At 38.4% G+C, this 16,876-nt stretch overlaps 1 protein-coding gene across 2 annotated transcripts; it reads left to right on the forward strand.

The window, feature by feature from the left end:
- Positions 1-833: 833 nt before the first annotated feature.
- Positions 834-15,300, forward strand: sh3d21 (SH3 domain containing 21). Of its 2 annotated transcripts, none has more exons than XM_067600925.1 (17): positions 834-1,011; positions 1,558-1,715; positions 1,835-1,892; positions 2,934-3,043; positions 3,653-3,743; positions 3,844-3,905; positions 3,991-4,030; positions 4,526-4,620; positions 5,047-5,148; positions 5,511-5,562; positions 8,966-9,016; positions 9,120-9,237; positions 11,066-11,228; positions 12,092-12,163; positions 12,262-12,458; positions 14,444-14,507; positions 14,635-15,300. In XM_067600925.1, exons 1-17 carry the CDS (start codon positions 1,008-1,010, stop codon positions 14,665-14,667), a joined length of 1,470 nt encoding a protein of 489 aa, XP_067457026.1. In that variant the 5' UTR covers positions 834-1,007; the 3' UTR covers positions 14,668-15,300. The 2 variants fall into 2 exon arrangements, with proteins under 2 accessions (XP_067457026.1, XP_067457025.1); XM_067600924.1 differs by having other exon boundaries at positions 836-1,011; positions 11,063-11,228.
- The last annotated feature ends 1,576 nt before the right edge of the window (positions 15,301-16,876 follow it).

Consider the following 16,876-nt stretch of genomic DNA (forward strand, 5'->3'; position numbering starts at 1 on the left):
GGATCTGATACTGTAATGACATTTTTATAGCAAAGTTTTTGTATGTATTTAGTGCTTTTTTAAAAAAATTCTATTTTGAAGTCCTCTGTATTTAGAAACATGGAAGATGAGGAAGTACTTGCATGAATCATGGCTCTATATCTGATGTCCAAAACATACAGTAGTAGTGTGAGCAAAGGAAAGAAAGGGAGAGAGCTTGAGCTAATAAAATTGCAGCTCATGTACCATTTAAAGAACATTTTTATTCTTCTACAATGTATTTTATTCCCTTCCTTTGTTTTGTTTTTTTGATATTGACATTGACATTGACATTGAAGAGATTTGTTAAATTCAGTCTTGGATATCTCAGTTCTGCTTTCTATGAAGTCAGCCACTTTGCCTCAAGGGGCGTACGAAAACAACAGTACACTCACACAAACTCTTCCGCACAGCATGAATGAGATACTGACTTATATTGACTTTGAATTTCTGTAAAGACACCTTGTGGAGATATATGAAAGAGGGCAACAAACCTGGATTAAAGTGAATTTGTAATGCTTGTTTATATTATATATATAGAGTTTTGTGTTCTAATATTTTTGTTGCTGCATATAAACTACAGTATATTCTCATACTCCATTTTTAGTCACACTTATTATGAGCTTTGTTCATTTCTTCCACTAAAAACCTGTCTTACCTGTTTGTCTCTCCCTCTCTCCTCCTTCTCTCTCTCTCTTTCTTTCTGTCTGTCTCTCTCTCTCTCTCTCTCTCTCTCCCTCTCTCTCTCTCACTCTTTGTATGACCCATCCTACTCCTTGCTGTTGACTTGCCATGATTAGCCTCAGGAAAAGTTGCTCAATGTTAATGTTTGACAAGCAGGAAGAAGGGCCTTGGCTGCCATATATTTCAGACTTAGACAACAAAGCCACGCTCTTTCAGTTCTCCTTCTACTTAAAGAGTTTCTTTGCTGCTTTGTGAAGGAATTACATATTGAAATCTGAGGAAAAAAGAAACTAAAGACGGACACAATGGGTGAGTCAGCATGATTGTTTTTTCTCGTAGACAAATGTTCTTGATGTTTTTGACCCTCAGCTGTTTTGTTTAGTGGTAATTGGGGAATTTGATGGAAAATTCTTGTTGCTTTGTGTCTGCACATAATGCCATTGATTTTAATTTGACAGGCAAATAAAACTAAAGCAGTGGTACAGTATATGGTTACTATTGTGTAACTTTTCATTGAATGTATTTGTGTTTGATATGTATGTATAATGTTTCATGTTAGTTGGTTTTTAGTGCTGTTAAGTGTTAAGTTCTCTTAATGTTGCAGGTTTGTTTTCACAAAAACTGAGAAACTGTACAGTAAAACTGTGTTTCCGCTTGTCAGGAATGATTAGTGACAGAAAAAAAAGTATAATTCATCTGCAATAATCCACATTCACTCATAGCCCATAATGCCTAGCTAGCCTCCACTGTGTAGAGGTTTGTCTTGAAATGTCAGAACACATCACATGTGAGGCAAGTATGCCAGCCTTTGTGCAAAGAATCTAATTTTCTGCCCCATTTACGGATGTGCTGCAGAGGTGCTGGTGCTGATCGACTTCGAGGGCACCATGGGAGACGAGATAACAGTGAGGATGGGGGATGTGGTTAAAAACGTCACCAAGGCCAGTGAGGAGGGATGGCTGGAGGGAGAGCTGAGAGGAAAGAGAGGCATCTTCCCTGCCAACTTTGTCAAGGTCTGTTACTGTAAAACTGTACAACCCAAAGCATTGCACTGTTGCTGCACTGTGTGTTTATCTAGGTTCATGTTCATCCACCTGCATTAAATATGCCTTGTTTTGGTTTTTCATTACAGGAGGTACCGGTCTATTTGATAGGTGACAGCAAGAGGGAACCACGAAGCATTAGAAAAAGTACAACACTAAGTCTACGTTCTCAGCACTCTTCATCTGTTCCTCAATGTCATCAGCTTAAAAAAACAGAAATTAACACAAAGCATGTGTGAAGGGTCTCATTTTGAAAACTATATTCATTTCTGGAATGATTTTGCTTTGTAAATTTCATTAGTCAATATTTCATGGGATCAAAAATGAACAGTTTTAAAATCTGGTACAACATTTCTGTTCCAACACCTTTTGCTTTTATATGCCAATACAAGCAATTACTTCAAACTAGAACATAACTGCTAAATTTGATATTTGCCCGCAATAGAATTAACTTTAATAACATCCATAATTTTATTGAGAGATTGTGCCAATGATTTCAAATTGCCCATATCTCAATTTAGAATGAAACTTTTCATTTGCAAATAACTTAACTGTTTAGATCTGTATGTGTACCAGATGAAAGTTTACTGCATTCTGGCATTGTTGTGTCAGACATAGTCAATTAGAGATTATTAGATTAAATTTATTCTACTAAGAATAGATATCTTTTTTGAAAAACTGCACACGTTACACTTTTAAACCCTTAACTCTCTTAAGTAGACCAAATATAAACCATGAAAATATTTGACAATGCTATTCAAAACAGGCCGGTTTATCTATTGCAACATTTATAGTCTAAAGACATAAGTGTTTTAAATTGTGGTCAGTGTGGTGCATGCACTCAGCAACACTGTTGCAGCGACGGAGTTGACTGTAAACATATGTTTACCACATCCTTGCCACACAAAAACGAATTATAATATATGAAAATGAAGCAGATAAAACAAACACATTCCCTTTGAAGGATTAGATAAGTTAGACACATAAATGCGTGCAAAGTGCTTTGCAGTCGAAGCACTCTCCTGTTGAGACTTGACCACACTGCCTTCTGTTAAGCTGAACACACCATTAGTGAAGTTTCTTCTTCTTCTTTTTTTTTTTTTTTTTTTTTTAAAAATCAGCATTACCACTGGATTATAAACTTCACATCTGTCTGCTGATGTGGTCGGTGATGCTTTGTCTTTTCAGCAAAGAGGATGAAACAGCCGAGGAAATGTGAGGTAGCATTTGCCTATAGCCGCATGAATGAAGACGAGCTGGAGCTGGTTGTTGGGGAGACTATAGAGATCATCAATGAGGTACAGTAGAGTTCCCTCTTATCGCTGCTCAAACACTCACAAGTAACCAAACAGTGACTCAGCTGACTCTGCAAACACGCTGCGGTAGCCCAATGGTTAGAAGATTAAGCTTCTGGTTGCCCGTATGAATCCCTGCTGGTAAAAATCTGAATATTCGGCTACTGTAAAGGTGCCCAGAATCAAGACACTTTGCTGCTGGCTGCTGAAGCTGCTCAGTAGCCAAAACCTAAGCATAATTTGTTAAGCAGGGCGTTGGTGAAATGTTTGCTCAGCCAATCTTCTCTGGGTAAATAAAGAACATTTTTTGTATGGTATTCATTTAGTGCTTGGGCTCTATATTTGGCTGCCAGGCTGACAAAGCATGTTTCCCGGACAATTTGCAGCATTACGGAAAGTCATGCGAACTGATCAGACTAGTTCTGAAAGTTCATGTGGACGTTGATACTGTCAAATAGCCAGAGATCATTAACAGACTGTTGGTAATCTCCTGAATGTGTAATGAATGTTCATGTTTTAGCAAAGTGCTAACAGCTACACAATGTGTATTTGTCTTTAAAACAATTCATGTTTTCTCACGTATTTTCTTGCTGTACATTGTCTCTGTGACAGATTGAAGATGGATGGTGGATGGGGATAAAAAATGGAAAAGTGGGGGCATTTCCATCAAATTTTGTCAAAGAAATCTTTGTTTCCCCAAAAGGTGGGTAAACCCAAACTTAGTGTACTTTTATTGTTCATTTTTAATCTAAATTAACATTGAAAAACAACTAAACTAATTATTGGTGATACTCTGTTTACAGACGGCAAATACAATGAAGGAAAGACAAGACCCAAACTCACAGACGCTGTGTTCAATAAAGAAGTATGCACCACAGAAATAACTCAGTCTAACTACGTATGAATTGTTTTCCTTTGACTTCATGTATTTTGTTTTTGCCTCCTTACAGATATCTCAAAGAGCAAGTGTGAGGAACAAAGCAAAAAATGGTAAGTTCTTCTTAAGTCTCATCATAAGCTGCTATAAAGCTACTTCTTAAACTGCAAAATCATAAACACTAATGGAATATCCTCATTTTAGACACTCTTTCTATTTTTGAACATTTCAAAAGTCACTAGACGGGTCTAATTATACCCTGACACCATCAACATGTGACAAGTGGTAACTCCGGTACTTCTAGCTGAATGGTTTGTGGGTGGGGTCAAAAATAAATATTTATGGCAACGTAGCTTCAGTAGTCACCGAACAAAGTGCTACGTCAGAGTGGAATATCCCTCAGGGATCAAGGGTTTACAACTTTTATCTCTAGTTTCTTACGCCCTCTGTTTGGTTATTCTTTGAGTTAGTCATGTGAGATGTTGCATGCAAGGCTGATAAAATCAGTCATTATTGCTGAAACCTTCTATTCCCATCAAACATAAAGTATACTTTCCTGCTTGTATTCTGTTAGGCTTGTAACTGTTAACTCTCATACGTTTCCTCAGTGGTGGAGTGTTGCCAAGTCATGTTTGACTATAAGGCCAGAGCAGAGGATGAGTTGGACATGAAACAAGGAGACCTTGTTGTAATACTGAGAAAGGTTTGAGCGCATTTTTTTGTTATGTTATGGCAACGTTTCTGACATGCTATCCTTTGAGGTCATTCTTTTGACAGACTCAACAACTCCTCTGGGTGTCATTTCATTCCTTTCAAAGTAGCTGCAGGTGTATCATATTGTTTAACCAGCCCAACCGGTTGGGTTTGAGGAAATCGTGCCATGGTGCACATGATGACGCAAATGTTTTAATGACACAAATGTGACTGATACCAAATCATACTGTACGATATCATGGAAGAGAAATAGTTCTAAGATAGCTTTAAAAGATAAATACATAACAATCAATTGTGTGCCCTGGCAGTTTGGTTTGCTTGACCGTTTGGTAACCTCTTGTGCAGCAATTTCACATCCCAGAGGACTGTGCTGCATGTCTTTGAGGTTATGTGACTCTTTAATCTCCATCTGAAGGAAACAGAAGATGATGGCTGGTGGGAGGGAGAATTGAACGGACGCTGCGGCTTCTTCCCTGATAACTTTGTCATGGTGATACCACCAGTGGACAATCTGAAAGTGAGTGGACCTGACGCACTATCTCAAAAATATCATTGCTGGACTGGAACTTAACCATATTCAAGACGGGTTTGACTATTGCACTGTGCTACCATGAAACCATGGACATGCTGTATAGTAATTAATATTGGCTCTACTTTATTATTTTGAAATGTCCTTAAAATGTTGAGTACATAATGTCTATTTATCTACCTTGGCAAGTCTACAGTCAATACAGAGTGACTCAGGGTTGTCTTTCCTCTGTTTTGGAATTACTCACTGAAAATCCCCTCAGTGGAAAGAGTGCGTAAAGTAGAGGTGTCTTGAATGCACAAGGGAACGTACTTGCCAACCTGTTGAGTTTTCCGTTTCTCCTCCTCTAGTCCTGGACCACAAGCCAACCGCCTGCACGCAACATCAACAAGAAACTCTCAGGTAAGCGAACAGAACAGCATTGATCAAATGGAGCGGCGCAGGAACAAATGTTGTTTGACACTAGAGTGGCTAGCAAGGCTTCATGTTTTAGAGGTTCTGACTCATGACTTCTGGCTGCAGTGCTGTTTAGCCTGGCGTTGTGCTGACAGTTTGGATTGTTGTTTTAGCAGATGGAGAAATTGGCAGTATTACTGGCTGGGTGCTTTTGAGTGTGTAGTAGAAAAACAGACAAAATGGTCCCCTGATCATCAATGTCATTATTTTGATGTGCTCCTGAAGAATCTTTGAGCTTTCAGTATTGTTCTACATATGTAATTTATTGAATTCGTCTTTCCAACCTCCTTTCATCTTTGATGCTTAATCTTATTGATGACACAAGAGTTAGGAAGATTATTTTTACAATGACTGCTAGCACACTTTATTAATCAGAGAATCATATCAGTGCTTATTTTGGCCTAAATAATATTTTACTGCCTATTTAAACTGTGTGAGAAAATGTTTTCACTGACTGTGCCGATGATCTGGAGTCACAAGAGTTATGTGAACATGTTCCTGACACAGTGATCTTGTTCTTTTAGATTAAATATACCTGACTTCATGGTTCATTACAAATTGTCTATGACATACTGTGGTCTGTTCAGATATCATGACTATAAGTATTCATTTAGTCGGTATGCAAAGGAGGTTAGACAGGCAGATGTTGTCTGCCCTGCAGTGCACATTGAATAACTAGAACACAGTTATTGCCTCTCTGACTAATTCTTAATTAAAAGGCAATGCTGTTTTTATTCACACAAAATCTGTAAAACATTTACATTATAAAAAAGGAGCCACACTATACATATAACCAGTGAATGAAGAAGAATTCAAATAGGCCCCAGGTTTTAGATGTTGTTACACTGTGTGTGTCCCACATTCGCTGTTAAGGGCAAATATAAACCCTTTGTAGTGTTGGGTTGTTCATGATAACTGATTTTCTTTTTACAGTTTTCTAAAGAATATTTTTGATATCGGAATTTCCTTAACTTTACTTAAAAAGGTACTTAAATGTTAATGTTAAAATCATGCTAAATGTTTGTTGTTAATGTATTAACACATTTTTTTGCTGCCAATATAAATCAAGAGAGTGAATGCACATTAACATCCTTTGTAGAAATCAAATTTGCAAGCCTCAGAGGAGGATGTGGTTTCTAGTTTCAGCTGAGAAGTGCCATCTATAGTGCAAAGTTGCAGGTTTAGCAAACTTTTGTACCAGCAAAACAACAAAAATGTCCCTCCTTTACATCTTTTGACTTCCAATCCTTTGCTTGGTTGGAAATCCAAAATGCATACGGGTCATTCCGTGTCAAATCAGGAAGAATCCAGGAATGCGGTTGCAGCACAGTCTTAGATTTTGTTCAGAGTTTGTCTATATAATGTTTGGGTCCCAAAACTGTACTCTTAATAACCATAAATCAAGCAATTTCCATGTACATTTTTATGTTCTTACTAGCTACCCAACATACCATTTTGGTCCTATGAAAATGACCAAAATCATCATCATCATGCCTTGCTTTTTTAATGAAAGACTGTATTTCCAGAAAAAATAATGATTGATTACATACTGTTGCAAAAATGTGGGCTTGTAGTACCCTCAATATCACTCTCATTTAGGAATTTTGCGCTTTTTTCCCAATCTAGGGCCTTATAAAAATAAAATGGCATGCAGTACAGGCTTTTAATGGCTTTGGCATACAGAACACATGTTTGTCTGCCATCCTATAAAGTTTGGTGAGGCTAGGAACAATACTTTGAGATATTAATGTCCAAACATGGCTTCCCGGATAAAGCATTTTTGAGGCTATAAAAATGAAATAATATCAAGGGCTGAAAAAAAATATGAGGATTTGAACAGAAATACTTTATAGGCCTTGGTTTTGGGACCCATTCATGATATAGACAAGGTTTGAACAAAATCTGAGACAGTGCTGCAACAACCTTACCTGATTTGACACGGAATTAACCATACTCAAATCATAAGTGGTTCAACAGGCAGGTGACAACACTGCCACACATTGTGCTCTGTTATTCAACAATATCACCTGAGGTAACTGAATCTCAGCACAGGCTGACATGTTGCATTTCCACCACATTATGATAATTACAGCAGTTTTTTCCACACAGTATCACTCACAAGAATTTCACAGGAAGTCTCAGACTATAGTGAGATGGGGGATGGTTGGGGCTGTCATGTGACACAGTTCAGGAGTCTTGGAGGAAACAAGGGGGTGGGGGGAGCTGAGGAGAGCTCTGTCACAGAGATTTTCACAACCAGCACAAGAAGCAGCACTGTAGCTACTATTACAGCTCTGTGGATGGTTTGCTTGAGAGGGAATGTTGCACAATGCTTTGAACACTCAAGGTAGGCTTCCTGTGTTCTCGTTCAGTCCGTTAGTCATCTCTGAGTTTGAGTTTACTATTCTAAATGTACTATTGTGCTCTTTTTCTTGAAGGCTATGCATAAGAATAGTTGTACTTTTTAGATTTGTGCTTATATTTTATATATTAAGATCAAACTCAGGTTTGCAATAAGCACTAGACTTTCATTTGGGATCTCTCACATTGCCTTCAGTTCACTGAGGTTTCATAATTTAAGCATCAATTCTCTCAGTCTCCAAGGCTAAGTCCTCTCAGGGGCTGTATTTTTTGTTTGAGCTGAGCCAGAGTAACTGTCCCTAAAGAACTTGTTGAGACCCTCGGGAACTGTTACTGCAGTGCTATTGGATACAGCTGTGACCTGGACTGCTCCTGTATTGTGAAAATCATTGCCTTCCCATGCATCTGCTCTTAAACTAGATTACAGCTCAATTAAAGACTGTTAGCATTTTTTCCTCAACCACATTAAACTATAATGCTTTCTGGAGTAAAAAAAAAAGCAAACTCCTTGCTCCAACTAATAAAATAAGTTTGTGGCTTTTAAAAGCAGTGTAGTTCTCCTAAATCACGACAACAATATTAGACTGTATTAAAACGAGTGGCGATATCAACATAATGGGTACAGTATATGTGTCCTTTCATTTATCATAAGGGAAGTCACACTTGTGTAACATGTGAAAGCTAGCTTTTATTTATCGAGGGCAGGTTTGCTGATCATGCGAGCTCTCTTTTAGCAACAACCTGCTCCAGTCTTGTGGTTAGACACAATGATACCTGAGAAATGCCTTGCAGAAATGTTCAAGATAGCATTCAAACGAATCAAAGCGACATTTGTCTGACAAAACCCTAATGTAGGATGTCACTGCATCATTGTGTGCAGCCAGTTCCATAATGTGACAACAAGCAGACTTTTACTATTTTAACTAACTGCTATTTACATACAACATGCAACTTTTTGGTAATTGTTCATTCACTTATCCTTTTTCAGTAAAGACAGACACCTCAGCAATGGAAAAAGGTGGTCCAACAAAGACAAAAGGTATTAATGGCATTTGCTTTCGTTATAATTAAAACATTATTGGGACACATTCCATCCAAAGATAAATTATGTTGTGAAGTAATGTGATGAATTTGCTTCACAGATGATAAAACAGAGGTTAAGGACTGGAGAAGCAATCCTCCAACCAAAGTCAAGCTGCCATCCATGAACAAGCCCAGCCCACCTCCAGTCAAAGACAAACCTAACAAGGTTTTACCCAAGTGAGTGATACCAAAGCATCTCTGATGTTGTGTCTCACGCACTCAAGACTTACTGATGAATTGTCCCCCAAATCAGAGACCACTCGACCACCTTTACTGAAACATGAATAGTGATTCAGTTGCAACCTTTCTAAAGCAGAGGGCCTTTAGGAAATGTCAGCAACACTTTCTCCTCTTTGGTCTGGCGCCAGGAGCAGAGCTTTTAGATGTTAAAGGTTTTGGTTGCTGCCACTGGTTGCTATGGTGTCCTTAAAGAAGAATGCCAGGATGCCCAACCTTTAGTGGCTCAGTGGAAACTCTGGGATGAGTCAGATCAGGCCTAAACAGACGAGGGCAGCCCATTTCCTGTTTCCTGAGCAAACACACACACACAAACACATACACACACACACACACACACACACACACACAAGACTGAGAAAACAAAAACTGCCCTGTCTTAAAGGGGCTGCTGGTGGAGAACAAGCTTTTCTAAAAATTGTTTCCAAACAAATACGTTTGGAAAGGGATCATTTTCCTGCTTTTTTAAGAATCCTTCTTCATGTTTACGAAAGCTCAGTCTTCCAGACCTTTACCTCCAGGCTCATTATTTAAATGTCTCACATCGGATAAAGCCAGTTTGTAAAGGTTATAGTGGGTGAGACTCTAGAGACCTGCCATAATTTCATAACGTATATGTGCCATGAAAGTGAAACATGTGCCAGGACAAAATAAGACATACAGAGAGACTTCAACACTTCAGCTGTCTTGCTCTGCACCTGCAAGTACCAGAATTTAGGAAACTGCTAACCACATTCAAAGTTTCACAAACAGCCTTTGCAACACAACTGCATTAGGAGAGAATTTAAGAAATTCAGATCATTTTGCTCATGTTTTCCCATCGTTCATTTACTTACAGTAAATAGTGACATTTGTTACTTAAAAGGACCAGCGTGTAAGATTTAGTGGCATCTAGCAGAACAGACTTGGCAAAAATGAAATATAATATTCATGAGTATGTTTTAATTAGTGTATAATCCCATGAAAATAAGAATCATTATGTTTTAGTTACCTTAGAATGAGCCCTTTATATCTACATAGTAGGCTTGCTGTGGTAGTCAGTGTTACTGGTGTTACACGGTGTTCGGGCATACACTGATTACATTACTTGCTCACCGCCCATACTGTCGTTTTGCTTTATTTTTAATAAAAATAAAACCCATGTAGTTCATTTTCACTTATCAGTGCCCCCTCCTGCTCTCTGAGGTAAACACATGTAGCTTTTAGCGAGCGGCTGCTCTCATGTTTTCCCAGGTCTCGGTGCTTGTTTTTCGGCAGAAACTCTCCCGCTCTCTGCCTGCTCAGCTTGCCCTTGGTGTCTTTCTCTCTGGATGGCAGACGGGTTGCTCCGGTTCTGGTTCTAAGTGGTGGTTGTCCTCTGGCACTCTACAGATGTTGAGCGTCATCAACGAATATCTCATCTTGTAAAATGTCCAGTGTAACCAGTAACACCTGTGTTGTCACAAATGTATTAATTGGTGGGAATATTTTCTCACCATGGCATCGCTACAACATAGGGAGCAGGTCCACTTCCACGGAGCCCACCATGTTGCACCATCATGTTTCTACAGTAACCCAGAATGGACAAACCAAACACTGGCTCTAGAGAGCCTTTCACGTTTTTTGCAAGTCTCGCAGCCATTGTAGGTTCCCTCCATGCTTGGAAGAGGAGATTGAAGGGAAGGGTTATTTATTTGGTTGCAATCTGCAACCTCACTGCTAGATGCCACTAAAATTTACACACTTGTCCTTTAAATATGATGGATTTTTACTTGATTTTTTTCAGTAGAACCAATGGTGATGTGGCTTCTGCACCAAAACAACCAGAGGAGAAAGAGACCGACCAGTTTGATGGAGTGGACGTGCAGACTGAAAAGCTGAGTCATCCCACAGCTAACAGAGCCAAACCCCCACAGAGGAGACCACCGTCAGGCCTGGTCACAGCAGCACAAGTATGACCACTTTAGTGACAAACTGATATTGATTTATTACTTTTCATATGGTGATTTTTGCCTGAGCTGAAAAAAGTAGTAATCAAGAGAAAAATCACATAATAATTATGAACCCTTCACTGTGGCAGGAACCATTACCCAGCATTTCTATAGATAACCTTTGCAGCTTGAGATTATCACTGCAACAATGAGGCACTCCCTTCTTTATCTAGTGCATACTTGTCAGGTAAAAGTACTTACAGCGGCGCATGACAGACTTCCTGATAATGGACACAAACACATTTAGTGCCTTACGTTTTTAGACCCATTTTGTTGTTTGGTGGTATGTTTTTTTTTTTTTTTCAGCACAGCTTCGGGTTCAATGACAGAAAATGTTTTACAAAGTATGCCACGAGTGGTAACTGTTAGACAAAAGGCTTTTTTTCCCCAGACATATTCCGTTTCTGCTCATGCCCGTTTTGCGCTAAGGTTCAACAGTCACACATGGAAAAATCATTGTAAGAGAGGAAGAAATCATTTCTGCACTACCAACCTCAATAGATAAGACTGCAATGTGGCAACAAGGTGTGTTTGAGCAAGAGTCAAGCTCAAAGTGATTTTCATGAGTGCCCACTTTTCACTGACAGCAACAAGCTCAGGCTTGATATCATGGGATCATTGAAAGTCATTCTGGGAATGAGGGAATTAATTCACTGAAGTAGAGGTGAATTATGAGGGTGGTGTTTCCTAACTCTTTCATTGTTTGTACTTAGTTTCCAGTTAACAAACTGGCATACTGGAGATATCAAGTTCTTAAGGCATGTTGTGAGGAATGATTCTTAGAAATGATTGCCATTAAGGTTGTGGCTGATTCTTCTCTGTAGACCTCTGACCAGACAGAACCAGAAGTATCACCAAAAAAGTTCCAGGCAGAGAAATTACCTGGCTTGCAAAAGGTTTGTGACACCACACTAATCTCAGTTTAGCCATGGTTTAACGTAAAGTGGTTCTGTGGTCTGTACAATGTCATGCAAAGTCACCTTAATCATTTCAGGGTACAGAAAATCTCATGCCATCACCTGCAAAGCCTGATCTTCGACCCAGGACACCACCTCCACTTCGACCAGCACCACCCAAAGTAGTTGTGGATGGCAAAACTGTAACCCATAACGAAGAGCTGACTGTAGAAAGCCTGCAGACTGAGATCAAAGAGCTGAGGATGGCTCTGGAGCTGCTGCAGACACGACATGAGTGAGTGTTACTCAGCTGATTCAGTTTATCTGAGAGGTGTTAAAAAAAAAAATTAAAGTTATAGTACATTTTAAATATAAAACCAAAACTGTCTTGTCATTTTGAATCACATAGAGTGACTTCAAAACATTTAAATGCTCCATATTTCCTGGCTGAGATGTTGTGGACATTTTATACATAGGAAGTGGAGGAAGTGACTTATCAAAACATACAAGAAGCATACAAACTGTATACAAAACATAAGTGCTCCATCCAGAAAAAAGTGGGCTGACCAGTGTTAGATCTTTCCCCATCTCCTGTCTCTTTGATTTATTTGGATATGAAACATCAGAGGCCTGGTTGTAAACATGGGCATTGCTGTGAGCAGTTGTAGACACATGATATCTTGGCAGCTTAGCTGAACCTATTTTGAGCCATTAACATGTGAATTCAACCAATGTACTTTTAAAAAAGGTGAATCTAAAGGGTCATGCATTTTAAAAAAGTGTATGTCCATTTGAGCTTCATGCACATTATCTAAAAATATACAGAGTGTGACTGCAGCTAACGCCTTGCTCAAATGAGTGCTTCATAATGACATCCACTTACGCCTGTCTTCATATTGTAGGTGTCACATTTTTCAAATAGAATTGTCCATTTCGGAGATTGTTTTTAATGGAACAGCCACGCTAGCGGCTCTGTGAGGCTGTACTTAGGCACAACTGTGCTTTGTGCTAAATACTAACGTCAACATGCTAACATGTTCACAGTGGCAATGCTAACATGCTGATGTTTAGCATGTAATGTTTTCTATGTTCACTATATTTAGCGTGTTATGCCGACATTTTCTAATCAGAACTAAACACAAAGTACAGCTGAAAAGTAAACTTTGCAAGTACTGGATAAGTTAAAACTTTGACCAGATGACAATGATGAAAAGTGAGGGGGTTACCAAAGTCATTAGAGTTTGTTCTGAGGGGGAACATGAATGTCTAAAGCAAATTTAATGATAATCCACACTATAGATATTTCACTAAAAACCACAAAACTCCATGGTTGACATTTGTCATTGGATCAACAAAATCAGTTGCATTCATCCTCTGAGGATAATCAATGTCTGTACCAAAACTCGTGCCAATCCATCTTGTAGATGGTGGCACTACATGAAATGTCTGGGATCACCAAAATTATTACAATCAATCCTCTGGGGACCATGAATATTGGTACTGAATTTCATGGCAGTCCATTCAAGTGTCAAGATATTTCACTAAACAACAAAAAATATCAACCACATAGTGAAATTCATCTAATAGTTATTGAGATATAATTCAGTCTGGGTCAAAATAGTGGATTGACCAACAGACAGAATGACATTTAACATCACCAAATGTACTGATGTACTTTAAAGATCCCTTCATAATCTGTTTTTAATGTAACTGATGGGGGACAAAATCCACTGCCCTTGTTTTGTGCAAAAGTTTATCTGATGCTAATACGAGGCTTTAGCAGTCTGAGTTAGTCAAATCAAGTGAATATTTTTTTAGGCGAAAGAACCCAAAAATACTTAAAATGTTTTGACAAGCTATCTGTGAGACAATCGTTCATTCCTCAGACTAGTACCGGCATGCTTTTTATTTGTTGTGAGCCAACAGTCGCTCTCGTGATGACTGCTGAATGTCTTACATTGTGCCACCAAAGACATAAATCTTTGTAGTGAAAGTCATCATAAGTGTGACTCTTCATGTTTTATTAAACGCAAGTGTACAGGAAAGGTCAATATATCATATATTTACACAATGTCTGTCCACTACAGGTGCTTAATTAGAGTAATCAAAAATAAAGCCATTTCTGTTTTGATCTAATTAATCCGTTCAGATGGTGTGAAATGTAACCAAAGAAGTTTGATATATAGTAAGTTGTTGACTGACTGTCAGTGTACATGTTGACCTATTTAGACATGCCCATGTCTACAACCTCCTCTTTTCATCTCTGTTTCTTTTGATCAGGCGAGACATGCAGGAAGTGAAAGAAGAACTGAAGGAAGAGAGAAACAAACGGCTGGCACTGCAGGTCAGTAAGGCATGCCTTGAGTTTTGCATGCATCTGTACTTTCTGCCTACTGCATATTGCCACAACAAAAAATACAGAAGTTGTGATATGATTGATAAATTTTAAAAAAAATGTCCTTTTCATACAGGAAGAAGTAAACGATCTGAAGAAGAAACATTAATTACAAACACACACTGTGACTGGGCTGGCTGTCTGACATGGTCCCATGCAGGCCCTTGAACTGCGAATTTAAACAAGATGAACATTTTTTTTGACATGGAATCAAACTGAGGAGGGAGAAGACTAAGCAAGCTCTCCCACTGAAGACACACAAATGAGGGCTACATTAGACACAGGATCTAGCTATTCCTGCGCTAGATCAAGGAAACTGGATCCTTCAAAAGACTTTTACAATGATGTACTGTTAAAGTTTTACATATTCTAATGCTGGAAATTACAAATTTTGGTAATCAGTTGACTATGCTTGGTAGCAAATTCATGTTTTGCATATTTCAACTGTCACAGTTCCTGTTATTCATCATAGGTTTTACTGAACTTTTAACATTTACATAATTGATGCCTCAGCTAAATATGTAATATATATGTTGCTGTACATAGGAGAAAATACTGTGATGTCTTTTTCAGAAAACTTTAAGATAATTTTTAAGTCATCTACCAGAATATTAATATCTGAAATGCTACTGTCAAAAACTGACATGCAGGTAATTTTTTATACCAGAATGTAATAATGCATTAATCCACTGGGGGGCACTGTATGTCTAGTATTCTACATAAAGAGAAGTTTTCAACTTTCCAGTGACTGCTGCATTTATGGAAGTGAGCTGGGGCGTGTGACCTCACACACTGGTATTAAATTCAGGAAAGTAAATGTGTTAAGACGTAAGATTTACGGCAGATAATCAGTGTTCATGTTTTTATGAGACAAGACCTTGCAGAGTACTGTTAAACTGCCTCAAGAGTTAAACAGAGTTTGTGGTCAAGAGCATTTTTGCAGTGAAACGGAAAAGGAATCCCATGTCACTCAGAGAAAAACTGACTCACTCTCAAAACTCAGAACATAGTGACTCATTGCAATGGATGTAGAGAACATGAGAAGATAATTAATGAGAAATTCTTTGCACCCATAATAGGGAGAATTATTTAACTTGACTATATTTGGATCACGACCACACCTCTGGAGTATAGATTTGGTTTTGGCTCCAAATGATGGTGACGGTGATGGTCCTTCGTGGTAGTGTGTTTCTGTCTAAGTCCACTAGTGTTGCCCACTGTAGTGCACATCTGGATGACATCTGGAGCTCATCAGGGACCGGGTGCTTCTGAAATTGCCATGGGAACGTACTATTTTTAAAAACTCAGTAGAATAATGGTCATTAAGGGCACGTTCCCTCTTGCACAAGGGGTGAAATAAATTAAAGTGCACAAAGGGTCACTTGGTATTTCATACATTTCTAAACTTTTGAAAGATATGAAAATTAATGCATTTTCCTTAAAGCCCTGCAAGTGAACATTTTACTTTTTTCACTGAGGGACCTCTAAAAGATTCAATAATAAGAAATATGGAACTGTAAGTCTCAGACAAAGACAACGCACCATAACTTTGGAGGAATTTAAGACAAGTCAGATCGGGCTGCTGGGAGTGCAGAGTGTTGAAAACTGATGCATTTTGGAGCTCAGAGTTCAAATACAAAAAGCACTCTGAGATAAAAATAGAAATAATGAAAAGACCAACTGAACTGACAAAGAACAGTTTGTCTCTGTCAAAGAATGGGGCTGGACAAAAACAGAAACAAATCGTATGCATGACCTCATGGGAAATGACAATAAATCTTCCACATATTAAAAATACCATTTTAATATGGAGAAAATCACTATGATAATTGATACTATATATAATGATAAATTTAACTATTTAAGGCAGTGCTTAAATGGCATGAAGCTATAGATCTACAAAATAAAGGGGTGTTTTCTGGATTCAGCTAAAGAACCACAAATGACAGTCTTAACCCTTGTACTATGTTCGTCTTTGTGGAGATCTTTCCCACACTGTGTTGTGGTGCAGATTTATGGCTTTCTCGAACTGGATTTTCTTCATGTTGATGTTCACTTAATTTTACTGATGTATTGTTTCATAGTTGCATAATTACCATGACACTGAAAATATGTTGTTTCTAAGTATATGTGCGTCTTGATTATATCCTGCAAAAAGAAGAAGACGCTTCTTCAAAATATTGAATTGTGGGGTCTAGTAAAACATATTTCGGATCCTATGATTTTGAGGTAGACGCCATTCAGATTCACGAGGTTTACACAAATAAAATTACACAGCTGCTTCAAAGAGTCCACACCATCAACACCACTGATTTCTG

The sequence above is a fragment of the Thunnus thynnus genome, chromosome 10 (assembly GCF_963924715.1).
Source record: "Thunnus thynnus chromosome 10, fThuThy2.1, whole genome shotgun sequence".
Classification (NCBI taxonomy): domain Eukaryota; kingdom Metazoa; phylum Chordata; class Actinopteri; order Scombriformes; family Scombridae; genus Thunnus; species Thunnus thynnus.